The following is a 27,397-nucleotide window of genomic DNA, read 5'->3' as shown; positions in this document are numbered from 1 at the left end:
TCCTTCCCTCTGGCCTTCTGAGGTCATCTAGTTAGGTGGTGGTAGCAGCAGAGAGGAAGCAAAGACAGCAGTGTGGTGAGGGTCCAAATTTACTCTTTGGGGATAGGGAGGGGTGAGGAGGAGGTGTGGTGGGATGAGGGCTTCCCTCAGTAGTCAGCTGTGTAATCTGTGCCATGTAGCCCCCGGCACAGCAGTGTGAACTCCTTCACCATCTCCTTCACCCGCCTCTTGTTCACTCGCTCACTGAAGAAGGGAAGAGAGAGCAGGTTAGAACCACACACCAACACCACCTCTTCCTCTCCACTCAAGCTCGGGTACCACTAGCTCTGCTCACCGAAGGATCTGCTGGCTGAAGGTATCCTTCTGTTCAGGGCTGAGGCGGGCAGAGGGAAAACCAGGTGGCTGCAGTGCCTCCTTGATCCACATGCTCAGGAGGCTGAAGCAGTGTTTGTTCAGAGCAAATAGGATGTCGGCAAAGCAGTCCATGAGGCTGCGGGAGGCCTGGCCCCCAATGGCCTGAGGGAAATGGGTTCTCAGAACACCAGGGCCTTGAGCCTTCTGCAGCCAAGGGTGCCTAGCCATGTCCAGCCCACTCCCAGAAAGTTCCCCAGATGAACTGCACATGACATAAATGAGTGCTGCCTTTGGGAGCCATCTGATCCCCACAGCAACCCTAACTTTCAGTCACTGAATTGATGAAGAAACAGAATCAGAAAGCTTAGAGAACAAAGGCACAAGGTTCCGAGGAGGGCAGCTGCCTCAGCAGTGAGGGTCAACCATCCCCATCCACCCCACTTGCTCCATCTCACCTCTAGCACTGCTATGAGCAGCACACGGCCGTCCTCCTGTACCACCTTTCCCACAGGTTCTACTTCCCCACATCGAGGCAGCAGCTCTGTCTACAGAGGGTGGAGAGGCCCATCAGCCTCAGTGCTTTCCCTGCTCTCCGCAGAGACAAGACTTACACACCACACTCCTACCCCCTGGAGTCCTGGGCTGGGTGTAGGGTGGTGGGAAGTCAGGGGTCAGCATGGGACTCACAAAGAAGCCACAGGAGGCCTTGACAGTAGGTGCCTCGGGGAACTTGAGGGCCAGCACAGCTGTGGGAGAGGCAGAGGCAGATCAGATGGGGCCTAAGATCCTCCCAAGGGGGCCCCAGGCCCACATGGCCCCACTTACCACACTGGAACACAGCTTTGACATCCAATCGTTCACACAGGAACAAATCTGGCTTCCGCTTCAGAGCCTGCAGGAGGTGGAGCTGGTAAGTCCAGCCCCAGCTAGCTCCAAGGACCATCCCCCTACTTGCCTGCCACCCAGGCCCCAACTTCACATTGCACAGGCAGAGACTGCCAATACCAGCCACCCAGACATCTCCGGGGGATCCAGACCACTCCAGAGTTCAATAAGTCAGGAGGGGAACAGTCAAGAGATGCTATGTGTACACGAATACACAGGTGTGTGTAACAGAGGTTGGGTGATCATAATGCAAAAAGCCTGGGTCTCAGTAACTCCCTGCGTAACCACCTTCCCCTCTCTCCTTCATCAGGGCCAGACCTCCTGCAAGCTCCAGGTAGCCTGCAGTGACTTTGCTTTGATTCACAGAGGCAGTTGAGGCCCCCTGAATTTACTAACAGGGCAGCAGAAAGAAGAGATGGCAGCTGGACGTGAAGCTCAGTCCAAAAGCCCCCCTCCCATGTCCCACTTGTACCCTCCGATACCCTCCAGCTCATGAAGAGGGCAAGTAGGGTAGAAGCCTTGGAGCCATGGCCCCATCTTTCACCCACGATACCCTGCATCCAAGCCCATCTCAGCCATACCCAGACCAGGAGCCATCCTTAGCCAGTGAAGGGGAATAGATGGAGTGCAGGGGGCAGAGAGGCCACCCCAAGTGGTACCAGGACACGACTGGCACATCCTCAGGTCACAGGAGATGCTCTGCACAGCTCCAGCAGTCATCAAACACTACTGTTCCCCAGCAGCCCCCAATGCATACCACAGAGATCCCTGACCCTCCAGCCCTCACACACCTTCCACTTCCCATGTTCACTCATGTGCAAACATCCCACGTGCACCCTCACTTGAAACACCCTACTTACCCTCAAACGCACCCCATCACATCCCTTATACATATGCTCTCCCACATTTGCAACACTACGTATTCACATTCCCAAAACCCCACACACCCCCAAACCATGTCCACATGCCCACACCCTCAACCTACCCAGTTCTCCAGCCAATGTACTCTCCCAACCACCCATCCACAGATACACACTCAAACGCCCTCACCCCAAAGATACACCCTCACAGAGAGTGACATGCATCCGTCCAAGCCCAGAACACACTCCTTTCCGATTCCCCACCCCTCCTGCACCCCTGACCATCACTAGACTCTAGTTCTAGGAGAGTAAGAAATGAGCCTGCTTTCCTCACCACTGTATTCTCAGCACCTAGCAGAGTGCCAAGCACATATTACACACTTGATAAATATGCAGAATGATTAAGTAAAAAACCCATCATTTACCCCAACCCACAGGACCACCTAATATGCAGAACCCCCACCACACTAATCCCACATTATCACAGCCCAACACATATATCTTCCCAAACATACACACCCTAGTATAGACACATGGCTACCACAACATACACTCCCTCTTCCACACTCCTCACTCCCGCAGCTGTACACACATGTGCACACACACACACACACACACACACACACCTCCGGCATGTATCAACATTCAAAACTCCATCAACATACAATGGTCATCAATGAACATGCCCACGCTTCAACTACACATTTATCCAACACCCAACACAATACACGTGCTACACACAGCAGTTATTTCTGTTCCCTTCCCAAGCCAAACTCAAAACATACAAATTAGGTCTAACACAAACACACACCAAAGCAAACATCCTAACACGGTCTCACAGTGGGGCCAGCACCCCACCCACAGCAGTAGCACGATCTGTCCAGCAGCCCAGCTCTGGGCCCCACAGCAGCACATTCACCTTCAGTCCATCCCTTTGGGGCTCCCCCCAGCCCCTTCTCAAGAGCAGGCAGGGGGCACTGAGGCAGGCAGTTCCCGGCAGGAGCACGGGGACAATGAACTCCAGGCCCTTCAACTCTGGTCCTACCCCTGAACTTCTTGGGCACCCCAGCCACACAGGAGCTGCCGGGCACAGTGACTCCCTCCCACCCCCCAGGCCAGCCCAGCTCCCTCCCTTCAGGATCAGCCTCTCCCTGGTCTTTGCGGAAGACTGAGCTAGTTGAGGCTAAGGGGCGCTAAAGGAGGATGTTGGGTTGTCAACTTCCACGAAACAGATGAAGAAACTCTATTCAACTGAACAGAAAAAAAAAATTTGTCAACAGAAAGCTAAAAATAGGCTTAAATTGAATTTCAACATAAGAGAAAGAGAAAGAGAGAGAACAGAACGTGAATGAATAAAACTAAAACACACCTGTGCCAGGAGTTGCATAAATGAATCAACAATATCAGGATGATCCCTGGGCCCTAAAATATAATAAAGATGGAACTTAAGAAAAAATTATACAAACAGCAACTCAACCTCATATAGTTATGTGGGACTGAGAGCCTGCAGGGAGACAGCGTGGGGGCACATGAGCAGCAGGAAGCAAGATAAAGAAACAAAACATACAAAAACCATGAACTGGGAGAAGCCCAACAGAAAGAGACGGCAAAGTGAAGGACGGGCCTGCCCCAGCTCCCTCCCAAGGGGCCTTCCACCTACTCCCCAGTCCTCCTCTGGCCAGGACCCCCAAGTGATTATTTGGTGCTTGAGCAATGCTGGACTCTACATTGTTGAAGAAACAGCCCCCACACGCTTGCTGCAGCCTCCAGATGGCTGGGGTGACCCTATGCTGCTTCCTAGCATACACCTCCCCATCACCAGCCATCAAAGAGGAGGGCAGGGCCAGTGGGAAGTTGGTCCTTTAGCACCTCCTTTGAAGGCCTGGCTGAAGGCCCTGGAAAGGCCATGGTATCAGAGCCTGAGCAGCTGCCCCCTCACTTTGATGGCCTCAGAGCTCTTGGTCTGGCCAGGGAAAGGAATCTCTTGGATCCATTTAAATCACAGGACTCCTTAGGTAGGGCAGTGACCAATATATGCTGTGGGGATGGCCGGGCAAGCCACTGGCAGGGCCTACGGGAGGAAACTGTATCATAAGGCCAAAACTGACAGCCCCACCCAGCAAGACCCCTCCATATGGACATCAAATCAGCAGAGAGCCAGGCTCAGGGCTGAGAACCAGCTCCACCATCTGGACTCACAAAGAAAGCAGGAAACCAGTCAATATGTTACCCCATGTTGCAGTGGGAGGGCAGAGCCTGAGGAAGGGATGGCAAGACAGGGACAGCATAACATAAGGAGGTCATTCTGGCCTGCAAGACAACCAACAAGCCCAACAAATATGAGGCTGGACACTATTCTGCCTCCAGTTCTGATGACGCCTGTGGCAAGACAAGGCATGCACCTGGAGCTCCTGCCTGGGCTGCTCCGCTCAGCAGGAGGCACTGCAGGACCATCTGCCTGAGACACCACGAAGGAGCTGTGTGATCTTGCGCAAGCCACAACACTTAGTTTCCCCAACTGTAAAGTACATAATAATCTCCTCCCTGATTCCTTCTCCAGGGTATGAGGAGCCACTGATTAAAGCCTATCCCTTTCACATCTGAGCCCCGAGTCAGTCAAGTCCTGGAAAGTGAGGCCCAGTGTGCCCCATGCGTGGGTCCCCCTGCAGACAGCAGGCTTGACATTAAGCAGCTGCCCTGCTAGTGGTGGGCCAGACAGTGAGGAAGAATGTTTCCAAAGGCAAGGAGCCCTCCCCTTCCTTGTTCAACAACATCTGATGCCTGCAGTCATTTTGGGCACTGGTTATGTAGAGAGAAGAGACCTAACCCTGCCCTTAAGGGGTTTATTCTAGGGGAGAGACAGACATGAAACTGTTGAGTGTGGTTGGTGCTCTATCAACAGTGTGTACATGATGCAGTTTCAGCACAAAGCTAGAAACACCCAGTGCTGCTGCAGAGAAGCTTCTGAGGACTGATGCCTGGGTAATGCATGGAGAGAGAGCTCACCTGGGGAAGGGCATAGGGCATGCCAGTCAGGGAAGCAAGGCACAGCAATCTTATAGTAAGGGAAAAGTCAATGTGGCTGGATAGCTGGAGTCACGGGGCGCTGGCAGGAGAGGACAGTGAAAGGTATGCAAGAGCTGTGTCATGTGGGTGGGAGTGGGGTGGTATCTTAGACAAGGGGGAGCAATAAAAGGGTTTAAGCCAGAGTGGAAAGGTTTTAAGCTCATATTTGTGTTCTGTAAAGAACATGACAGCTGTAGAGTGCCAAATGGATTGAAGAGAAGGGAGAATGTCATGGAAACCAGTTAGAAGATTGCTGAGGTGATCCAGATACCCACACTGAGGTGGTGGCCATGGAGGTGGAGAGAAGTGGGCAGACTGTGGGATAATCGGGAGCTAGGACCGCCAGGAATTTTCCCCTACTAGATATAAGGAGTGGGAGAGGTAGAACTGAGGATGCCCACACCTGGGTGCCTCCCCATTTGGAGTCTACACAGGGCCCATGGGAGCAGGGGCCAGCATCATGGGACTAGACACTGAGAATGTAAGCAGAGTGCACTCGGCTCCAGCTTTATCCCCGGTGAGCATCAAGCCTGAAACCACAAATGAAGGCAAGACTCAAAAGGCTGGCAGAGCAGCACTGTTTATTTTCCAAGTCAGAAGCCTGGGTTAAAGTCTGGAGCTCTGTGCTCCCAAATGTCTCAGGCAGAAGGCCATAGTGAATGGGGGACTGGGACCACAGCCAAAGGTTTTTGGTCTAGACAGGAATAAGCCTGCATGCAGGGAAAGGAACGAGCACTCACTGAGTACTTGATGTGCAAAATCTCCAAGCCAGGAGACTGAAGATGCTACTAATACCTATAACAATCCTACTGAGTATAAGAAATCTCCATTTCACAAATTTGGAAATGAAGGCTCTGCAAAAGTGACTTGCCCAAGGTCACACAACCCGTTGGTGGTGATGAGCTTAGACTCTAGGTCTGACTTCAAAAACCATGCCCTTTCCACTTTTCATTATAACCCAAAGAAAAGGAGCCAGCCTGGTGCCCCGAGTATCTCAGAGCTTCTGGCCCCACCTTCCCCCACATCCAGATTGGCCTTGAGCCCAGCAGGCCAATAGAAGATATCATTCACTCTTATCCACTTCAACCTAAGGCATCAACTATTTGCAGGGTGACAGTTGTGCTGTGCTTGATCCCACAGTTTCCCACCAAGTCTCATGTGCAACTCAGGGGACAGAAGAAAACAGAGTGGGCAGCTTTGGCTCCCCAATCGGGGAAGCAGAGCAGTGGCGGCAGCACAGACCCCGGTCAGGACCTACCTTGGTGGAAGAGAGTGAGTGTGACAGATGTGACGAGCAGGAAGAGGGCCTCGATTGGGGGAAAGTGGGTGGGCTCATGAGCAAAGATGTGGACCAGCTACAACAAAGCAGGGAACACTGGTTAGCCAAGGCTCTGTGTTACCAGACAGACCAACATCCTTGGAATGCAGGTGAGGACCCCTGCCAAGGTAGCCAACCACCCGACTCCACCCAGCCACCAGACCTTTGACTATGATTAAATCTTCAACACTACTGCCCCAATCAAAGAGCCCACCTGTCGAGTGAGGTCAAGAGCAGAGGCCTGGGGGATAGTGCTGTACATCCGACCCAGCATCTCACACAGCTGTGGCACCATGGGAGCAAAGTCATCCAGTAGCGTCTTAACAGACTTCTCAAAGATAGCACACACCGCCTTGGGAAGAAAGCAAAGGGCCCATGAAATAGGTAACAGTATTGTATTATAATCATCAAACTTGCCAAGAGACTAGATATTAATCATTCCGAACATTAAAAAGAGATAATTATGTGATGTGACAGGGGTGCCAATTCTTGCTACAGTGGCAATCAAAATACAGTGTATAAATGTATCAGTTCAACATTTGTATACCTTAAGTTTAAACAATGTTATATGTCATGTAGATTTCAGTTAAAAAAAAAAAAGAAGAAAGCAAGCAAGCAAAGGGGCCCTGGTCAGCAAGACACAACTGGCTGGAACAGAACTGAGGCCCTGCAGAGAGGAGGCCTACAAAGGGATCCTTACCTGTAAGTCCTGCCTGGCCCTGTGAACAAAGGAAGGTAAAGGAGTCTGACACTCTCCCTGAAAGGCAGGAGGCAAAAAGGCCTTTCTCAGAGGGACACAGGATGGAACTTTGTAACTTAACTCTTGCTACTTAAATCTCTACCATTTCCTCTCAGAGAGCAGCCATAGCAAGAAAATCCTGAACTGAAAAGGGACCAAAGGCAGGTAGTGGATCCTTGATGTCACCCCAACATCACAGTCCTTTGGTCGAGCACTTCTTGTGATACTGGGGAGTTCTGAATTTCTTCCTAAAAGATTCCTTATGTCTATGGGGGTAGGGTTCACCTCCTTTATTTCCTCCAGACCATCTCAAGCTGAGATGGGGCAGCAGTACCTTCCTCCTGCTCCACCTCTGAGCAAAGAAACCAGCGGGGCAGAGAGTAAGGGTCGGGGCTCACCTCCACTACCTGGGCATCATTCAGCCATTTGCTCAGCACCTTCTGGATAAGCTGGAACACCTGCTGCAGCACCACGATGACCTGAAGACACAGGAAGAAATGAGGTGCCCCCACCACAACTCTCACCCACCCAAGAAGGACCTGGCAATAGGAAGCAGGCAGGAGGTCAAGGCTATTAACCTCAAACTGCACATTAAGGACTCAGTGTATAGGACCCTGGGAAAAGGACTGATTTGTTGAACTCGCCATGAATGAAAGGATGTCCTGAATTCTAGAGATTCTAGAGAAAGCCTCAAACTGAAAAGCAGGTATATTATGAGTGCTTCAGAAGATCATTAAAACTTTGCTCAGCAAACACTTTTAGCACCAAAAGCCTATGGGGCTAGCCCCTGAACAAGTGGGGAGGCTGTCTCAATCGGACTGGCTTAGGAAAGAGAGCCCAAGGGATGCATAGGTATGAGCAGCTGATGAAGAGGCAGGAGTACACTGAGGTCCTGGGGGTTCAGGAGAGCAGGATGATGACTACCACAAAAGGAGAAGGGGCTCTGTGGGATGCGAGTGGTCCAGGCTTGGTCTGGAGTCAAAAAGGTAACTGAAACTGGAGTAGGGAGTTGAGTAGAGGGGCCAGGATACTGTGTCTTTCTTTTCTCCAGCAGAACCCTGGGAATAATGACCAAAGCAGTCCCTCACATTTGAACAGAGTTTTGCAATATGCAAAGTACTTCCACTCAAGACCACATCTGCTATGCAGCACAGTTCCATGAGATAAGCAAGCCTGATATTCTGAAGTCCAAGGTTTTGAATGGGAAGCTGAAGTTTGCCCCAGATTAAACAGCTTGTAGGTGGCATAACAGCCCCACTTACCACAGTAGCTATCATGCTGCTTTGCAACATTCTGTTTACATGTATTTTCTCTAGACTGGGAGCAACTCAATGGCAAGAACTATTACATGTGGAGCATGAAAAGTATCCTCAGTGTCCACAGGAGAGAGTGAATGCTGAAGAGGAAGGCCCCACCAAGTTGGGGGTTACACAGGGGTCCATAATTACATCACTTGGAGTTGAATGATAATGTCAGTGTCCCCCACGGGGCAGGGAAACCACAATGATATCACCCTAGTTGGACTGGGGACAAAGACATCACCATAGGGTTTAGTGAAACAATGACATCATTCCCCAAAGAGGGGAGGCAGTGATAAGGTCATTCACAGGGTCAGAGGACCAAATCCATCATGCCCCATGGGGCCAGGGGGAAAATAACAATATTACCCATAGAGCTGGAGGTAACAACGACATTCACACTGTTGGGGGTGTGGGGGTGTGGAGGTCAATGGCAATGACAACATCACCCACGGGGTTGGGTCCCTGTGGCACTGGCAGCTTCCGGAGCTCAGGGCCTTCATGATCATCCTCATGATGACTGACGTCCAGCGTGGTGAAGAGGTTGGAGAGAAGCCCCAAGATGTGGACAATGGCCAGCTTGTTGGAGGGATTAGGCTATGGGGAGAATCAAACCAAGCTCTGGATCTCCTACCCAGCACGGCCCTGTGTCCCCAGCCCTGCTTCCAGCTCCAATCCACCCCTTAGCAGCCATAGCCCACATAAAGGGAAGCCCCAGAGTCCCACCCCTGCTCTCTGACCATGTACACACACACCAGCTCACTCACTATCTCCTCTGCCAGCTTCTCCAGCTGCTGAATATAGGGTGAGATGAGTGAGTGCAGGTTCTTAAGAATCTCCTCAACTTGCAGGGCTGACAGCAGGAAGCCCAGTGCCTGCATCAGCCACATGCACTGGCTCGTCTATGGGGCAGAACATGGAGGGTCAGTCCTGGACACATCTGGTTGTGGGTGGGAAGAATGAACCTCTTGGGGAACGTTCCATGAACAGAGAATAAGGGACAGGGGTCAGAAAAGGCAGAATATAGGACTTCCATAGATTCCCACAATACCCACCAAAGAGCCCCTAGAAACTTTTGAGCTCACCTTGTGGATCTGTTTCATCAGCACATCCTGAGGATAAAAAGAAAGAATTCGGTATTAGCACAGTACAGACTGTGCCCTCATACCCAGCCCCACCAGGGCCCCTGCATACCTGGGAGACAGCCACAATGTTGGCAGCATAGGGCGGCAGGTCATACTTGCATTCTCGGCAGATCTTCTTGAGGGTGGACACAGAAGAGACAGAGAGCTCGGGATTGCCTAGGGCATGCAGTACGAGGGGCAGAACGCTGTTGATCATGACGGGGTGGTCAGCCAGCCATTCAGACAGAGCCCCTGGGGGAAGAAGGCAGATGAGAGGATACTGGAAGAAGGCCAAGCTGGCTTTGTAGCATGTCCCTGCAAGGCTGGCAGAGCTCCTGGCAGGGTCGAATTGCAGCCCTGGTACAGAGCACTGCTCATCCAGGAGACAAATGGGCAAATATGCAGGCACATGCTCAAACGCAAGCCTTACAGCTGAGAAGGAAGAACGAGCTACTCAGTAGAGGCCCAGCACTACTGTTGCACTGATAGTGAACTAGCCTCACTGAGTTGCAGCTCAGAACACTGTAGGAAGGACTCCTAGACATGCCAGGTCAGTGGCTACAGTGCTGACTGTATTTGTGAACATGTGTGTCTCTCCCATTTTGGATAGGACCTAGCAGGCTGCCTGTGGCTTGGGATGGGTGACTGTGGTTCTGGGAATGTGCTCCTGGATATGTGCCAGATCTCACCAATGGTGAACATGACAGTATCCGCCAGCTGCACGTTGCTGATGCTGATCCGTGGGATAAGGCCAATGAGCCCGGGCACCACATCTGAATAGTTGACGTCAATGGTCTCTGCGATGGACTGGAAGCCATAGAGCAGGGCCTCTGTGTGCTGGGAAAAGAAGGTGCTACTGGTTTGGCTGAGGAGGAGGGTGTGACAGGTCTGGGAAGGCTGAGGGAGTCAGGCTTGGGAAGTACCTGCCAGGAGTAGGACTCCTCTGAGCTGGTGAGCAAACGACCCAGCTTGTCATAGAGGTTGCTGAGCAGCTCAGCGCCCAGCATCTCATAGACATACATGAGCGTGTCTGAGATGTCCACCCTAAGAATAGATGAAGGCATTAGACACTGCTTGAATCCTGCCTCCAAGCCCAGGGGCCCACCCCCATACCCCCACAACCCTCAAGAAGTGCCTAGAGAATAGGGAAAGGAGCCCCCATGATTCAGGGGCCAGAAGCCTAGGCTTGGCCCCACTCTTTATTGCATCATTATGTCAGGACTCCATTTAGAGCTAGATCAGCCTGCTACCGTCACCTGTAAATTCGGAACTGCTCCTTCTCATCTGAGGACCAGAATCCATACTCCTCATCAGAAGGGAACTGGGCCTTGTGCAGAAGTACATCCACCAGCTGGAAGTAGACTGGCCGGTACACCTGCTGGTACACAGCCTGCTTCTCTGCTTCAAAGGACAGAATGTCATCCTGAGAGAGCCAGGGAAGAGAGTTAGCCATCTCACCAGCAGGCGCAGAAACTGTGACCCACCTTCTGCCATCATGGCCCGGTCTTACAGGTCACGCAGACACACCTGCAGTGTGTACCAGAAGGTAAGGGTCAAGGAGCTGGTGGTCTCATTGACAGGATAGTGGCCAGGGATGCCCGTGCAGAACATGATCATGTTAACAAGGGCCAGGAAGCTCTGCCAGTGCTCCACTTGGTCCAGCAAGGCCCTGGGAAGGGGGAGATATGGTAAGGTCATTCCACTCCTCCAAGAGGGCCCCAAAACCCCACCTCTTATGGGGCTCTGCTATCCCACCCCCAGGTGCCCTACTCCTCACCGGGAGTGGTTCTCTCCCAGGGCCACAGCAATGCGACAGATGCCATGGGAGGTCTCCATGTCCCCATTCTGCACTGCCTGCCGCAGTTGATCCTGCAATCCCAGCACCAGCGGGATGAGTTTCAGGAGTGTATTCACATACCTGGAGGCATGAGGTGAGGAGACCCATCAGAGCTGTCTGCCCATCTCACCCACAAGCTTTCAAAGCAAGGTGTATTATCCCTGTCTTCCATCAAAGCCCCCCTCCCCACATCAGATCCAAAGGAAAAAAAGTCAGGGCTACATGGCAGCTTTGATACTACCCATATTGGGAAGAACCTTAGGTCAGAAACCTCCAAGAAAACTCTTGGAAGAAAGTATGAGAAGGTCAGTGTTAAAGGTTGAATGGTATTCTCCAATTGCACTCAGAGTTGATGCTGGAATGAGTTAAGATTTTGGGGAGGTTGGGATGAGGGGATTGTATTTTGCACATGAAAAGGACATACATTTGGGGGAGCCAGAGAGCAGACTGTTATGGGTTGAACTCTCTCCCTCTAAAAAAGGTATGTATGTTGAAGTCCTAACCTCCAATACCTGAGAATGTGACCTTATTCAGAAATAGGGTTATTGCAGATGAGGTCACAGAGTGGGGGTGGGGGGCCCTAATACAATATAACTTGTGTCCTTATAAGAAGACATCCATCATCCATGTGAAGGAGACCTACAGGGAGAATAACAAGTGATGACAAAGCAGGGACTGGGGTTCTGCAGCTGCAAGATATGTAGGTGGGACACCAAAGACTGACAGCAGTTAGGAAAGAGGTGAGGAGGGACTCTCCTACTGGTTTCAGAAGGAGCCGACACCCTGATTTTGGACCTCAAGCCTCTACAATGAACTTCAGTTGTTTAAAGCTACCCAATGTGTGATACTTTCTTATATAAGCTCTAGAAAATTCATACAGACAGTGTTAGGGGAGACTGAACAAGGATGGGAGACTGAGGAGTCAAGAGGTTCCAGAGCTCTGTTAAAGACTTCAGGAGCCAGCAACAGCTCTTGTGAGCATCAGTCTCCACATTCTGCTCCACCTGCTACCACCAAATATGTACTCTGGTGGCAGTAGGAAGGAGAGAAGTAGATGATGAACTCAAAGGGCACTAAAAGGCAAAATGGACAGGACTGGATACAAAAATGGAGAAGAGTCAAGGACAAGTCTCATGTTACCGGCTAAACTAAGGAGACAGTGGAGCTTTTTACTGAGACCTGGAGGCGTGGGTGGAGAGAGACAGTAACAAATTTAATAGGAGGCCAGAGGTGCTAAGTTCAGTGTTAGGCATATTGAATCAGAGCTACCTGGTGAGAGACATGTAGGTAGAAATGTCCAGATAATTGGATATAAAAACCTGAAGCCTAATGGAGAGGTTAGAGCTAGAGACAGATTTTGGAGTCATCTGGAACAGTTGGTAATTGGTGCTATGGGAGTAGATAAGAACTGCCCAGGAAGAAAAGTGCTGAATGAGAGAAAAGAGGGTCAAGGTCAGAGTCCTGAAGCACAATGATCCCCAAAGGAGGAGAAGAGGAAGCACAGTATGCAAAGAAGACTGAGAGAAGGCTAGTTCCGATCCCCTAGGCCCCACCCCAGCAGCCAGCTCTGCAGAGATCAGACTAAGCAGAGAAAGCGATATTCTCAGGTGGAACCAGATGTTTGGGACTCCTCTGCTGTCAATCATAGTGTTGCCATTGCAATCTATGGGGAAGGGGGTGGCTGATGTTCCAGACGGGTTCTATCTGGACTCACCCCAAGCAGGGTGCTAGGCAGGCAATGTTACAACCATAAGGGAAGATGAGAAGGACCAGAGGCAACCAGCTCAGGATGCTGGCCTTCTTCACATCCTTAGTCTGGTGGGACAAGGTATCTATACCAGTATACCCCCCACCCAGAGACAGCCGTGGATGCTGCCTAGAGACAACTGGGATAGTTTCAGACCATGACCCTGACACGGGCTGCACCACAAAACAATGGGCACCTTCAAGCCAGACTCTGGCACAAAGAGCAGAGGCAGGGCCAAGGCCATGGCCCACAAGCTTCCCAGCAGCTGATAGGGCAGGAAGTAGTGCCCTTCCCCCCCATCACATCCTCACTGTATTCCGAGTCTCCCTCACACCTGCCAAAGTTCATGCACACAGTAAGTATTCAATGAAAGTCCTTAATTCATCTTGTCTGAGTCTTATAATAGGATAAATCAAGGACAACACAGCTCAGAAAGGTTCAGAGTATTACTCAAGGTCATACAGCAACTTAGAGACAGATTCCAGGCTGACAAGAGCCCCTTAAATTGCTTCAGGTCTGCTTCCCTTTTGGGCCCAACCTGAATTCCCTCAAAGGGTCTGTGCAGATCTCTGCCCATATCTCAAGTTCTAACTGATGAGAACCCCAGAAGTCTGTCTAATTCACCGTCTCTCCTTTCCCAGTCCCCGGTGAAAAGCCTTTTTTCAGAAAAAAAACAACAACAACAAAAAACGTTCTGGAGGAGAGAGACAGCAAACAGCAACAGCTGTGGAGGAAAGGATTAAGGGTGACAAGTACAACTTCAGTCAAGAGGAGAGCAGATGAAGAAAGCAGTGGCTGGACAACCCAGGAGTCAAAGCCACTGCAGGTCAATTTCCAAGCCAAAGCTAGGCACCTCGACTAGCACGAGCAAGGCCCAAACTCTGACTCTAGGCTGGGTGCAGCCCAGCCATAGGGGTCACTCTTGCATAGATTTCCTACCACCTGGGTGCCTGAGCCTGAGACCTGTGCATGAGTAGACAGAACAGGCCTGAGGCCTCCAGAGGTTTCTAGGTTTGGGGGAAGGAGATAGAGAGGATGTCTGTAGGACCATAGTTAAGATGGGCTCAAGAGGTCTGCTCCTGTTGGTCAGCTCAGCTGAGATGCTGGGGCAGGGCTGCTGAGACTCCTTGGCTGCCACTCACATTGAGCTCAGCCCAGGCCTGCAATTAGAGCTCCCAGAGCAGAGCTGAGAAAAATGGGGAGAGTTGCTAAGCAACCAAGGGGGCTTCAGCCAATGGGCGCTCAGGAGGCTGTGGGTTCCCTCACTGGCTCCTTGCTTGCTCATTGGTTCAGAGGAAGAGGCATCAATTACCTGCCAAACCCTAGAGACTGGCTGGGCGGGTAAATCCGGGTGTATCCAAGGACACCCCACATAACCCAGGCACTGATGCTGGCCAATTCCCCTTAGCCACCGACTCTCTGAGCCCTGCCAGCACTTCAGGCTGCCAAGAAACGTTTTAACCTGGGACTTGGTATACCCATGTTAAGTTGGAAAACTAAGAAACTAGGGGAAAGAGATCATAAACTGCCAATGCAATAATGATACCAAATACCAGTGACTGCCCTTTATGGAGTTCACAGGAACCATGCTAAACTGTTCGCAGACATTCTCTTGTTTAATTCTCATACCAAAATATTTTTATAGAATGCCAGGGGTAGGCCCTGTGCACATTATCCTATTTAAACCTTTACAACTCTGTGATGTCAGTATGATCACACCCACTATACTGATGAAGAAAGAGGCTTAAAAATGGCTTACCCAAATCTACTGAGTGGACCACCTGGGATTCAAACTCAGATGTGACTAATGCCAAAGCTGGAGCCATTAACCATTCCCCTGTGCCATCTCTTTCAGTGGTTTTTTTCCCTTCCAGTTCTGCCAAGGGTTCCCAAAGCCTCATCTCTGAAATGTTAGTGTCAGGTCTCCAGTCTTGCCCTGGCCAATCAATCCAGTTTACATTATAAGTCTCATCATGCCATTTCCTTTCTTAAAATGCATTAATATCTTTATATCATCCTCTAGATGAAGAAGAAAATATTATGCCTGGCTGATAAGGTCCTACATGATCTGGGCCCCAATCTCCTACGACTGGTCCTTAAACCATGCTGTCTAATCACACCCTTCCCTTGCTCAGACTAGTTCATCTATTAAGAAGGTCCTCCCCATATCCATCACCTCCAGCCAGCTAAATCTTACACAGCCTTCAAAGCACAGCTCGGTTGTCACCTCATCTAGGAAGTCTTCCAGAACTCTCAGACTGGGTTGAATGTCTCCTCTGGGCTCTTACAGCTCTCCACTTTCTCCATTTTAGAGCATTCATCACACTGATTGTCCATGCCTATTCATGTGTCTACTAGACTGTGAGCCCCTGATCAGTAGAAGTCAACCCTTTCATCTTTATGCCCCCAGGGCTCAGCACAGGGCCCAACACAGAAACAAGTGCTCAACATTTGCTGACCACCCACATCACTATACTCACACTCTTTTTGGTCCTTGAATGTACCATGGTGCTTCCCACCCAAGGCCTTTGCTCTTGCTTTAGTTCCTGAATCCTAGAACACTCCCCACCTCCACCAACCTCTCCTACACCTACCCACCCCTCACCTCTCAGACAACTCCTACTTTTCATCCATTCAAAAAATATTGAATGCTACCAAGTGCCACCAAGCAAAATGTGACAATGTAAAAATGACAAAGTGCCTGTCCTCACAGAACAGAGACCAATAGGGAGACATACATTAATTTATAATGAAACCATGTTATGAGCTAAGAAAGGAAAACACTGGGAGTTCTGAAATAAAAAATAGAGACCAAATTTAGTCTTAGAAATCACTGAGGATTTCACTAAGGAAGTTTAAGATGAGGCAGATGTGATATGCCAAGTATACGTGGTGGTTCAGAGGTTGGAAGGAACACGGGACACTCAAGGAAGTGCAAAGATTGTGAAGAAAGCAAGGAGCATGGCATGAGGTGAGGCTGGAGATGCCATACTGTACACCACCTCTGTGAGTCATATTAAGGATTCTGAACTTTATTCTAAGAGTAGTGAAAAGCCATTGAAGGGTTCTGAACAGAAAAGAAAAATTAGATCCTCATTTGCATAAGATCACTCCAGCTGCGGGGTGGACAACGAAGGGTACAAGAGTGACAACCAGGGGATTGGTGAGAAAGCTCTACAGTAATCTTGGGAGAGAGATGATGGTGACTAGCTTGGACTAGGGTGGTGGCAGTGGAAATGGAACAAAAAATAGATTTGCAATGTAGTCAGGAGCCAAACAGCCAGAACTTAGTGGCTGATTAGCTGAAGGAAAGAACAGAAAGAATCAAATATTTTAATTGAATAATTCATTAGATGGTTAGGTGTTTAATGTCTGTCTCCCTCTCTGAATGATAAGGACAGGGACCACGTCTTGTTTGATTCTTTGCTGTATCGCCAGCATAGCACCAGGCACCCAGTAGGCACTCAACTAGTGTTTATTGAACAGATGGATGGATGGATGTGTGGCTGGCCAAGCAGGCTGTCTCTCTCAGGGAAAATGGGTACCAGCTCACCTCTGGGCATCAGGCTGCGAGATGGCATTGACAATGGCCTCCACACTACTGTCAAAGAGCTCTGAGTCCTGCAGAGCAGTGAAGGCAGCCTGAATGAGCGCCTCGCAGTCCTGCAGTGGCACCTCCAGCTGCACCCAACTGGAAAAGCACTTGAGCACCTTCTGACGCACACAGCTGGGTGAACTGGGCTGCTGGAGAAGCTGCTCCAGCAACGGGAAGACAGCCCCACACTCCACTGCCAGGCTGGCCCGCACCAGGCCTTTGCGATATTGGGGCAGGCGGCTGGTCTGGAACTCCTCGGGCAACACTGTTAGCAGCTCTAGCAAGGCCAGGCAGCGGCCCTGGCCATCCACCGGTGAGTCCTCAGCCTGGAAGAGCCGTACCATATCTGCCACAGCGCATGGCCAAGCATCAGGCATCATGCTGAGAGCCAGTGAGGCCAATGCCACACATAGCCGGGTCAGCACAATCTTGGAGCCACTGGCAAAGCAAGTGATCTGGGTGAAGAGCTGTGCCTTTAGACTTTCATACTGGTCAGTGGGGATGTCGCTCCAGTAGCGAGAGATCTTGATATGCAGGGCACTGGCCCCAAAGTACTGGATCTCAGGCACCTTGTCCGGCTGCAGTAGCTGCCAGCTGAAGTGCCAGGCCTGTGGGGAGACCTGGGCCTGCATCAGCCACTTCTGAGCCAGGTTCTTGTTCTCAATGTTGGGGTCATAGTAGAGCTGGTGCAGCGCCTGCAGGACAGCACAGGACTGAGCGGGTGCTGGCCATTCTGGATCCTGCCACAGCCCAGACAGAGGACATGACTGGGTCCTGTAAGACTGCAATCTCTTTCTGACCAGGGGATTTTGAGCAGGAAGGGATAGCTTAGGGCTCTGCAGTGTTTTCTAGGTCTGGGGTCCTGCTGATATCTTGAGAACCTGAACTTTGCCCACATTCCACCATATCCTTTTATAGCAAAACATTATGGGTTCAGAGAGTGAACCTCCAGAGGGAAAGCAGAAAAAGAGGAGGCTGAGATCCCCAAAGGTGAGGCACTTGAAGTAGGGAGCAAGGCCCAGGTGGAAGGAATGACTCTATAGGGATGAGGCTAAGCCTGAGAAGAGCATGGAACAGCCTAAAGGGCCCTGATCCTCCAGGCACAGCTGCTGCCATCAACCCAACGGCTCCATTCAGCAACCCAGGATCACCCCTAGGTCACTCCAGATGCTGGCACCAAAGTCAGGGTGAAATCTGAGCAGGACTAAGACTTTGCCAGGCAGCCCAAGAACAGAGCCATACTGGAGGGAGGGTGAGAACACCCCTGAGAGAGCACATGTGAGAGTTCAAAAAGCTGGTCCAGAGAAGTCTTGGCCTGCAGCCTTGGCAAATGCCTAGCCTGGAGCTTTCAACTATCCAAATCCCCAGGGTCCCAATTCCACTGGGACCTCACAGTAGAAAACAGCAGTTTATCTCCCTGGAAGCACCAGGAACAGTGTGCCACCATGCCAACACTGCCCAGCCCCAGGGGATGGATGAAGGAGAACAGGACTCTGACCCCCCCCAAAGCAGACTCCATCCAAGTAGGCTTAGCTCTACTTGTACCCCTGACAACCGTTATAGCCACTGTCCCTTGTTTGGCCCCTCAGGGAAGAGAAGCAAAAAGGGATGCATCTTCACCATTGGGTATGACAAACAGGGCTCAAGAATAACAAATGAATATCTGCAACTGCAAGAAAGGGTGCCCCATTTCCCCACTCATCCCAGGTAGGGGTAATGTGTGTCTGCAGTCCAGGCCTCTGGGAACAGAGCCCAGGAAAAAACCAGACACGCAGTTAAAAAAAGGCAGACCAGGCAATGGGGGAAGCCTGGGAGGGCCATGGCAGGAAGCTATGGGGCAGGTGAGTAGGGAAGGACCCTGAAGCTGCCAGCAGGACCAAACCCCTTGGATCCAACACAGAACAAAAGGGGCCAGCCCTACTCCTGCCTGCCAGGAGTGGTCTGGCCTCCATCCAATAAAAGAAGGACTCCCATTCCAAGGAAGAGAGAAAATATAACCCAGATTGTTTTATTGCAATTTGTTCTCTGAGACTCTGGCTCAACAAAACAGGTCCAGGATGGTTCAGCATCACTATGGCTCCTGGGGACTGAGTAGGTCTCCTGGATTCCTGGTTTCTTACTGCGCTGCTCATGCAGTTCCCTTGGAGCTGGAGAATAGCCAGTCTGGCTGGAGGTCTAAGCCATCAGCACCCTGGAGGGGCCATCCCAAGACTTTAGAGTATATACAGATGACCAAGGTCTAAGGAAGTCCAGAAATAGCCCATTAGGACAACCTTAACACTGCTGTTCTGCCTTCCCAGAGAGACAGCAGATGCCAGAGACAGCAGATGCCAGGTGCTCTGGGGGCACCATCCCAGCAGGCACCCAGCCCAGGCCTAGGCTCTGGCATGTGTCAGTTCCCAGAACTTCTGCTCTGTCACTGGAGTACCCACCCCAGGGCCCTCATACCTTCTCCACGTTCTCCACAGTGAAGTCCAAGGCTGGTGCTGCTCCAGCCCCTGCAGCCCCCGGCTGCTCCTCCCGCCGCTCCATCTTTGCTCCCTCCCCAGCAGGGAGGTAGACCCTGACCTGTCTCCTGCCCCAGCTCCTCCACTGCTGGCCCCCTGCTAGACCCCGGCTTGAGTGCCCAGGGAGTGGTGGGGTGACAGGGGGCCCTGGGCAGGCATGGCTGCCGACGCCTCCCCACCTCGGTTGGGGGGTGGGGGGGACTTGACAGAGACCAAAAGGTGTTCTCTTAGGAGACCCACTGAGGGGGACTCCGAGGAGGAAGCCGTCAGCGAGGAATTCGCAGGCCGGGGTCCTAGTGATAGGTCACGGCACTGTCCCCAGAATCAATGAGGGAGTCATAGGGGAGAGAGACTTGCGGGGAAAACTGAGCCCCAAGCCCTTGAGAGGTCACAGGGTCGATGGCCTGTACCCACAACACCCTTGTCTGAATGAGCTCTCGGGTCCTAAGAGGAGGTCACCGGGGTGGGGGAGTCACGGGGACGAGAGCCCTTCGCGGTTACGGAGGTGTCCAACGAAGCGCGGGGGTGCAGCTTCACGAGTCTGGGGCGAGGAGTCCGTAGAGTTGAGGGGCTGTGGCAGGTCCCCTCCGCACGGCCTGGCCCGCGATCCTCTCACAGGCTAGCTCTGGCCCTGCTACCGCCGCTGCCTCCGCCCCAGTGACTGACAGGCGAACCGGCCCGGTCCCGACCGGGAGGGGACCTCAGCCAGTTGCGGGCTGCCCCAAGCGCCTGTCCCTGGCACCGCTAACTCCCGTCCCCCGCCCCCCGCCCCGGCCTGGCCCGGCACAGCCCGGCACGGCCCAGCGGAACTAAGCGGAAACTCATTCCGGGCCCCTGGCCCTTTCCTCGCGCCAGCCCGCGCGTCCCCGAGCAGGCAACGGAGCGGCGCGCCTCTCGAGGCCCTTGTCAAGCAAAGGCCCCGCCGCTATGCACCCTGGGAAATGCAGTCCATATTGGGCCTAGCAGGAGGGCGGCGCCTTGCGGCGGAGTCTGGGAGCACGTGGGCTGGGGACCCGCGGAACCAGGCTAACCCCAGGCTTACCGCTACCGTCGGGCATCCGAGTCAGACCGGCGGGAGGCGCTGCGGAGCACCTTCCTGGAAGAATGCTACTCAAGGGGCCGGTGAATGCAGCTGGGAGCCCAAGCTGGAGGGTAAGGTGTGTGTTGAGGGGTGGGCGGGAAGAGACAGGTCACCCCGGTGCTCTGCTGGGGGCGCATCCTGAGGCCCAGGAAAGGGGTTGTCTAGGAAGAAGGAGTTAGCATTACCCTGAGAAAAAAGAGGGCTTGGCGCCCCTCGGGAATAAAAAAGGACAGCTCTCGGGACCACCCAGTGAGCAACCAGGAAGGCACATACCATGGACAGTGCTCGGAGACTTTCCTAAGGTTTTTGGAAGCAACTCCTCTTTATGAGTGATTAGAACAAGAATAGCTCACGTTTAAGCGCTAGGAATAATACTTTGTATGCCTGAGGTCCAATTCTCTTAACAACTCTGAGGTATTTTTTCTTCAGTTGGTCATTTTGTCCCTGAACGCACAGCTAGGGTAACAGAGACCAGCCACAGATCTGGTCGGCCACAAACCCCAGCAGTGCCTACCCATAACCTCTCATTTGTCTTGCCATCTATGCCAGAAGGGAAAGAAAAGAATAAAAAAGGAAAAGGACCTCTGTTTTTGTGTTCAGTGGAGAAAGCTGGCTGTGGCTTTCTCAAGCCACTGAGGCCTGAGAAGGGGGATGCAGGCTTCCGTGAGGAGGAGAAGCTTAATCTGAGCTTGAGGAATAGAGGCTGGAGAGGAGGGGGCTTGATTAGCTGTTAAGCTAAGTCCAGTGGGAATCTAGTCATCCAAGAAATCTTTATTAGAAAGTGTTTCAAGTACGACTAGTAGTTTTTGTTCAGTTTAAGGGCATATATGTGGGGTGAGGAAGGGAGAGGAATGAGTAACGAAGATGAGGTTGGAAAGACAAGTGGGAGCAGTAGACTCTTGAAGGAGTTTAGACCTTATCCTAAGTGTAATGTGAAAACTTCTGGGGTTCCAAGTGGGCAATGATGATTGGATTTGCATTTTAGAAAAATCCGTCAGTAGTGTAAATTGAAAGACGGAAGAGTAGAGGCAGGGGAGATTAAGAAGGAGGAAACAGGAAGCCCCAGATAAAGTACTGAGTCTAGATCTGTGCCTAGGGATGTGGAATGCCCTGGCTCCGATGCTGACTGGAGATTTCACCATGGAAGGTGGGGAATGTGGGAGAGTTAAGAGCACAAATTCTGGACGTAGGCCTGTGTTCAAAATCTTTCTCTGCCTCTTTCTAGCCATAAGACCTTGACTTCTGAAACTCTCTTTTTAAAAAATGAGAACAGTAATTCCTCAAGAGAAGGACAAGCTGAGATGGTTTATGAATGGGGCTCAGCCCAGAGGCCATAACTTAATCAATGTGAGTTTTCTTCTTGCTTCCAGTTCTGGGCTTCTTCTTGAGCCTGAGGTTTCCCTGCAAGGAAAGAAGCCAAGTCTCAACAATAAGCTGCTGAACATGCTTCACAAACACTGCGAAGGATAGATGGATTGCCGTAGGCCCTGGGGAGAGTTGGGTGCCAAACCAAAGGGGACTTCCAGGAGAGGAGGATGGCAATCCAGGATAGCTTGAAGCCAAGTCAGGAATGAATCTTGCAGAAACTAGTCACAGACAGGTTCTTCTCTCCTCTGAGGGATGAGAGTAAGACATATTGGGGCCAGAACCCGTGACAACTCTAGGACGGGTCTCCAAATTCAGGAGAAAGCGAACCACTAGCAATCCATGTCCATGACAAATTAACTTCTCAGTATGAAGTTCTCAGCCTTCCAAAACAGTGTGAGTTTGGTGTGCAAAAACAAATGAAGGCCTGCTTACAGTTAAGAATTACTATGGGAGGTTTTTCCCTTTCCATTTAGCACCAAGGTTAAATGCAGGCAGTTATTTTTGTAATGCCCTGGTTTGAGGGAGAGGGGTTAGATAGCAGAGGAGCAGGTTTATTTCTAATTCACCCTTAAGTGTGGGCATAGCCCTTTGGGGTCCTGAAGTTTCCAAGTAGGCTTTCCACCATAAGCTCAGGGTGCCCTTACCACCCAGTGCCCCAGTTTGCCTGGTAGGGACAACGCCCTCAAAGTGAAAGCCGGCTACTGAGCTTTGCATGCCTTGGGGTTTCCTGCTTTCACTTAATTTTTTGGCCTATTTTTTATGTGTTTGTCAGCTCATGGATGCATTTAATTTTTTTAAATATCTGTTTGTCTAGTATTTTTAGTTGTTTTCAGTAAGAACGTTAGCCTGAATCCCTAGGCCCCTGTGTTGCAAGAAAACCCAACAGTTTCAGTCCTCATGTGACTTGATTCTTCTGCTGCATTTGGCCCTGTTGACTGTTCCCTCCCCCTGTTCTGCTTTGTTTTTTTCTGCCACTCTGACCACTCCTGTTTGGTCTCCTCTCCCTATTCCTTAAATGTCCGTTTCTCCAGTCCTCGGCTTCTGTCTCTCTCCTCTTATTCCTTGAGATCTCACCACTCCATTGGCTTTCAGATGTGATTCCCAGATCTCTCTGGCCCAGACTATTCTGAGTTCCAGACCCTCAGATTCAGTGGCTACTGGCCTCCTTGCCCTCTGAAGGTGTCGCAAGCGCCTCAAGTTGAACATGTACAAAACCAAACTAATGACCTCCTCCACACCTTATCCCAATCATGTGCTAAAAATACAACATCCTTTATGTTCCTTACCAGTCACCCAAGCCAGACTTCTGGAAACTCCCTTTCACTAAGCCCTCACGACCCACTTATCACCAAGTCTTGTTTACTGTGCCTCACATCTCTGCTGTCTCTCCACGCTGTTTCTGCCCTGGATCATGGTGCCAGCATTTGTGGCCTGAACATCTCTGACTATAGCAGCTCTAACTGGCACCCCCTGCCTTACCCCTTTCTGTCCATACTAGACACAGTGATCCATACTAGACAGCCAGCGATTCCACTGAAAATATCCTTAGCCAATCCTACTTAAAACTGTTCAGTGACTCCCCTCAAGACAATGTCTGAGTTTCTCAGTATAGTGTTCAAGGACCTTTATAATCTCTCTAGCCTTTTGTCTGGATAAGGGCCCTCTCCCAATTCTGCACGACATTGCTGCCTGTCCTGGGACACTCCCGGCTGTTCCAGGCTTCTGCCTTTGTTCATGCTGCTGCCTCTGCTGAGAAGGCTCTGTGTCAGGCTGGGATGATCAAGAGAAACCTCACAGTAAGCACACAGGATCGGTTAATAAAAGAATTCTGAACTGTAACAGGGGATCGAGGTAAGAAGTGAAGAGAACTCTAAAGAATATAGGGGTAGCAGAGTCCTAGGGCTGAGATAGTACAAGGAAGAGGCCCTCACCCCCAACCCCTGCCCAAGTATCAGACCCACACTCACCTTGTCCAGAAGGGTATGGTAGGTGAAAAGGATGAATTTAGAGCAGACAGGCAATGAAGACAATAAGGATAGCCAGTACAAGCCCAGTGTCCTTTGTCCACCTTGTGCAAATACTTCATTTGTCAAGTCTCAGTTCAAGAGCCACCTCCTCCATGGAAACAGGCCTGGCTCTTCTTCCCCTTCCCTCCAGGTAAAATTGATTTCTCTCCCTTTGTGAGTGTAGATTCCTCCCGACCCTGACATACCTAATTGTGCCCTAGTCTTACTTGTACTGGGGAACTTAACAATAGTTGATTGCATTTTTTGATTTACTTTTTTACCCCCACCCAGGGTTGCTAGAAAAAATACAGGATACCAGTTAAATCTGAATATCAGATAAAGAACAGTTATTTTTTGTATAAGTATAATAAGTCCCATTTATTGAGTGAGCCATACTTACCAAAGAAAGTATTTATTGTTTATATGAAGTTCAAGTTTTATTGGATGTCCTGTATTTTTATTTGCTAAACTTGGCAACCCTTCTCCCATCTGCAGCTCTAACTGTGGTCTGCTTGATGGTAGAACATGTTTCCAGCTGACCTCTGAACCCTGTAATATGGCTGTTAATGCTCAGTTAATGTTAAGAAAATAGTGATTTCTCTGGCTGCATGGTTGAGAAGGACCAGAAGGAGGTGAAACTGGAAACAGAGACCAGTCAAGATAAGCAATAAAACATCCCCCAAATTGTGAAGACTTCAACAGAACAGAGAAAAGGGGACGGACTGGCCAGATCTAAGGATTTGAGGACCAATGCAGAAGGGAAGTGACAAAACTCAAGGAGTCCAGGATGTTGCCCAAGTTTCTGGTTTGTGTCACTGGTTGGAAGTTGGTGCCATTTACTCAGGAGAGGACATGGGGGGAGGTTTGGAAGCTGGAGAGCAGAGAAGTTCATTGATGCAAGGCTCAGAGCAGATTAGAGAAGGATGGAGAATGGATCTGAAGAAACAATGAGAAGATATCCAGGGCAAATTTGTTAAGTATGAGGTTGCTGAAGATATGTAGATAGAAGTATTGGAAATATAGACTCGTAGCTCAGGAGAAAGGTCTAGGCTGGTGATTCAATGTGAGCTTCATCAGCATGGAGGTGGCACCTGAAACCTTGGGAATAAATAATTTTGCTCAGGGAGAGAGTCGAATGGGAAGAGGAGGCCTACAGCAGAGACCTGAGGAACACTTAAGAGGCAAAGAGAGGAAAAGGAACCTAAAAATAGTCTGGGAATGAGCAGCTGAGGGGTGGGAGAAAAGCCAGGAGAGTGTGGGATCGAGAGAGTCAAGGAAAGACAGGTCCTCAAGGAGAGCTGATAAAGTCCAGCACTTCTGAGTGTTCAAAGAACTAAAGACTGAGGAATGGCCTCTGGCCTTAGTAACAAGGCCTCCGGTGATCTCAGCAAGAGCTCTCTTGGTGGAGGAGGAAAGGTGGAAGCAGATAATATATATACATTTGCACTCAGTGTCAAGTTTGTTTATGCTGTGAAATATTTGAACAAGTTTAAATGCAGAGGGAAAAAAGATAATCTTCTTAGAATAGCAAAAGGTTGAAGAATGAGGAGGCTTGCAGGTAACTGAGACAAAGAGCCCTGATATGGGGTCCTGAGTACAGGAGGACATTTATAATAGTATCTAGAATGGGGCATGAAACCTCAAGGGCATGGACTCCTAAGGAATCTCTGAATGAGATTCAAGGTCTGTGTTTGTCAATTTCTGTGCCAGAGGTTTTCTCTGCACTTGGTGTTGGTGGGTGGGTGGGAGACACCTTGGTTTTCACCTGGTCCCCTAAGGACTCTACAACCCCAAAACAGGTTAAGAACAACTTCTGTAAGAAAGGTGATCTCACAGGGCAGAGATTCTCCTAGATCTTTTCTTGGATTTCTTGGCCTTCTACCCAACCTCTCCTTTTCAAGGTGAGATCTCAGTTAGACAGCCAGTCCACTGCTTGATGTGGTGCCTGCCTCTCTAGCCAGGGGGCATATGAAAGCCCAGGACAAGAGAGGAGGAAAGCCACTGGCAAGGGCAGGGGAGCACATGGAACCCCCAACCTTAATTCCTGGGTGAAACAAATCTAGAGGAAGCTTTGGGTGCTCCCTGAAGCTGGAAAAACTCATTTCAAAGGCTGTAGTTCTCTGTCTTGCAAGAGGTGGTAACTTGATACCCCTTTATAGGAGATCATACTTTAGTTCTGGGAAGACCACTCAAACAGACAATGAAGTTTTGCAAATATGAAAAAAAAAAAAAAAGAGGCTACAGTCAAAACTGGAGGTAACAGAGCCCCCTGTGGCCCACAGGAGTGAAAATGCCCTGCCTCGTGCAGTCATATGCCAGGTGACCAGGAGGCAGAGCAGTGCAGCTCTGCAGCTTGTTTCCTCTGGGGAACATAGCTTTTTCCTTCCCTCCCTCCTTCCCTCCCTCCCTCCCTCCCTCCCTCCTTCCCTCCTTCCTCCCTCCCTCCCTCCCTCCCTCCCTCCCTTCCTTCCTTCCTTCCTTCCTTCCTTCCTGGTATTTGGGTTGTTGTGAGCTGCAAATTTAGGCTAGTTCTTGTGGGAGTACACTCCTCCTGGAGAAGCTGCCATTTCATCCAGGACTTGGTGAGACATTGGGCACAGCCCAGAATGCACCCTTGAGTTGGGGGGACCCTACTCCCTCAAAAACTGGCAGCTGGGGAGTGTTGCGAGCCAGCACCTTTGTCTCGGGTTCTGACCTGGCTCTGTCACTGCCAGCACTGTTGGAGATGGCTTCAATCTATCTCCTTTAAGTCACTCTGAGAGCAGAGATCTCCACTGAGGGGCAGGGACTAGAGGGCTTGTGGACTAAGCCAGGCTTTCAAGTCTTTCCAGCAGGGCCTTCATGGAGCTGATGACCCTGTAATTGATCGAATGTACCCCTTCATCCTCAACCAGGCCCAGGACCTGGGCCTTCATGACTGCAGTATCTGACACTGGCGCCATTTTATTTTTTGCCAGGAGGGTACTTGGAGGCTGAGGATCCTGAATTAGTTTGAAGGCAGAGAGAGGAGCCAAGGGGGTGTTTTAGGGCAGCACAAGAGTGCCAAAGTTTTGGGAGCACCTAGAACTGGGGCAGGAACACAGAAGAGTGGCAGCACGGAATCATTTCTCCTTGACCCAGAATGCACACGGTCCTCAGAGAGCTCTGGCCAGCTCCTCCTTACTCAAGCCTGGCAAAAGGGGGCACCTGTGCTGAAAGCGGGCGGGCACTTAGGCCGTCTGGTAGGAGTTTGGTTAACAGTGCCAAATGCTCCTCACCCTCATGGTGCTCTCAGCCACCCTGGTTGTGCTCAGAGCTGCCAGATCAATCTCCAGCTCAGCCCTCTCTCTTCAGCTCTGGACCAGCACATCATTCCTCCCAACGGCCCCTCTGGATGTCCCACAGTTCCTCAGACTCAGCAGCCTTTCCAGTACATGTCCCAATATTACTTCCAAAGAAGAAAATCCTATAGGTCAAATCCATGGGACCCAGGAAACAAGGTTCCACAGGACATGTAGAAAAGCTCAGAGGGATTGCATTGACTTTCTGGAGATGACTCAGGGACAATGTGGAATGCCAGCGTGAGCGCTAACCTGTTCTTCCTTCCAGATGTAGGTGTGTACCTCTTAGCTC

General features: G+C 50.7%; 2 protein-coding genes across 6 annotated transcripts; one reads left to right on the top strand and one right to left on the bottom strand.

Moving 5' to 3' along the window:
* Positions 1–71: 71 nt before the first annotated feature.
* On the bottom strand, positions 72–19,999 carry IPO13 (importin 13). Of its 5 annotated transcripts, none has more exons than XM_017672055.3 (20): positions 19,272–19,999; positions 16,782–17,518; positions 11,422–11,562; positions 11,172–11,313; positions 10,901–11,067; positions 10,568–10,688; positions 10,334–10,481; positions 9,715–9,896; positions 9,606–9,632; positions 9,276–9,422; positions 8,974–9,117; positions 7,621–7,701; positions 6,698–6,835; positions 6,424–6,520; positions 3,469–3,521; positions 1,180–1,246; positions 1,042–1,100; positions 810–899; positions 335–516; positions 72–243 (listed from the first exon to the last, which is right to left on the bottom strand). In XM_017672055.3, exons 1-20 carry the CDS (start codon positions 19,353–19,355, stop codon positions 147–149), a joined length of 2,904 nt encoding a protein of 967 aa, XP_017527544.1. In that variant the 5' UTR covers positions 19,356–19,999; the 3' UTR covers positions 72–146. The 5 variants fall into 5 exon arrangements, 4 of the variants coding, with proteins under 4 accessions (XP_017527544.1, XP_036858155.1, XP_017527545.1 ...); XM_037002260.2 differs by having other exon boundaries at positions 335–436; XM_017672056.3 differs by having other exon boundaries at positions 9,288–9,422.
* Positions 19,488–27,282, top strand: LOC118969095 (uncharacterized). The gene is made up of 3 exons (XM_073232850.1): positions 19,488–19,595; positions 19,999–20,482; positions 27,119–27,282. Exons 1-3 carry the CDS (start codon positions 19,488–19,490, stop codon positions 27,280–27,282), a joined length of 756 nt encoding a protein of 251 aa, XP_073088951.1.
* The last annotated feature ends 115 nt before the right edge of the window (positions 27,283–27,397 follow it).

Source organism: Manis javanica, chromosome 4 (genome assembly GCF_040802235.1).
Source record: "Manis javanica isolate MJ-LG chromosome 4, MJ_LKY, whole genome shotgun sequence".
NCBI lineage: Eukaryota > Metazoa > Chordata > Mammalia > Pholidota > Manidae > Manis > Manis javanica.
This window is presented reverse-complemented; position numbering and strand designations above follow the sequence as displayed.

What these genes read in the sequence shown, in the direction of transcription:
- IPO13 (XM_017672055.3), bottom strand. Translation starts at nt 19,355, where the DNA reads ATGGAGCGGCGGGAGGAGCAGCCGGGGGCTGCAGGGGCTGGAGCAGCA. An exon ending in CTGGGAGAGAACCACTCCCG is followed by an intron (nt 11,314 to 11,421) that starts GTGAGGAGTAGG and finishes CCCCCTTCCCAG; the next exon opens with GGCCTTGCTGGACCAAGTGG. An exon ending in CAAAGCTGTGTTCCAGTGTG is followed by an intron (nt 1,101 to 1,179) that starts GTAAGTGGGGCC and finishes CCTCTCCCACAG; the next exon opens with CTGTGCTGGCCCTCAAGTTC.
- LOC118969095 (XM_073232850.1), top strand. Translation starts at nt 19,488, where the DNA reads ATGGCTGCCGACGCCTCCCCACCTCGGTTGGGGGGTGGGGGGGACTTG. An exon ending in GGGACTCCGAGGAGGAAGCC is followed by an intron (nt 19,596 to 19,998) that starts GTCAGCGAGGAA and finishes AGTGACTGACAG; the next exon opens with GCGAACCGGCCCGGTCCCGA. An exon ending in CTGGGAGCCCAAGCTGGAGG is followed by an intron (nt 20,483 to 27,118) that starts GTAAGGTGTGTG and finishes CTCTCTCTTCAG; the next exon opens with CTCTGGACCAGCACATCATT.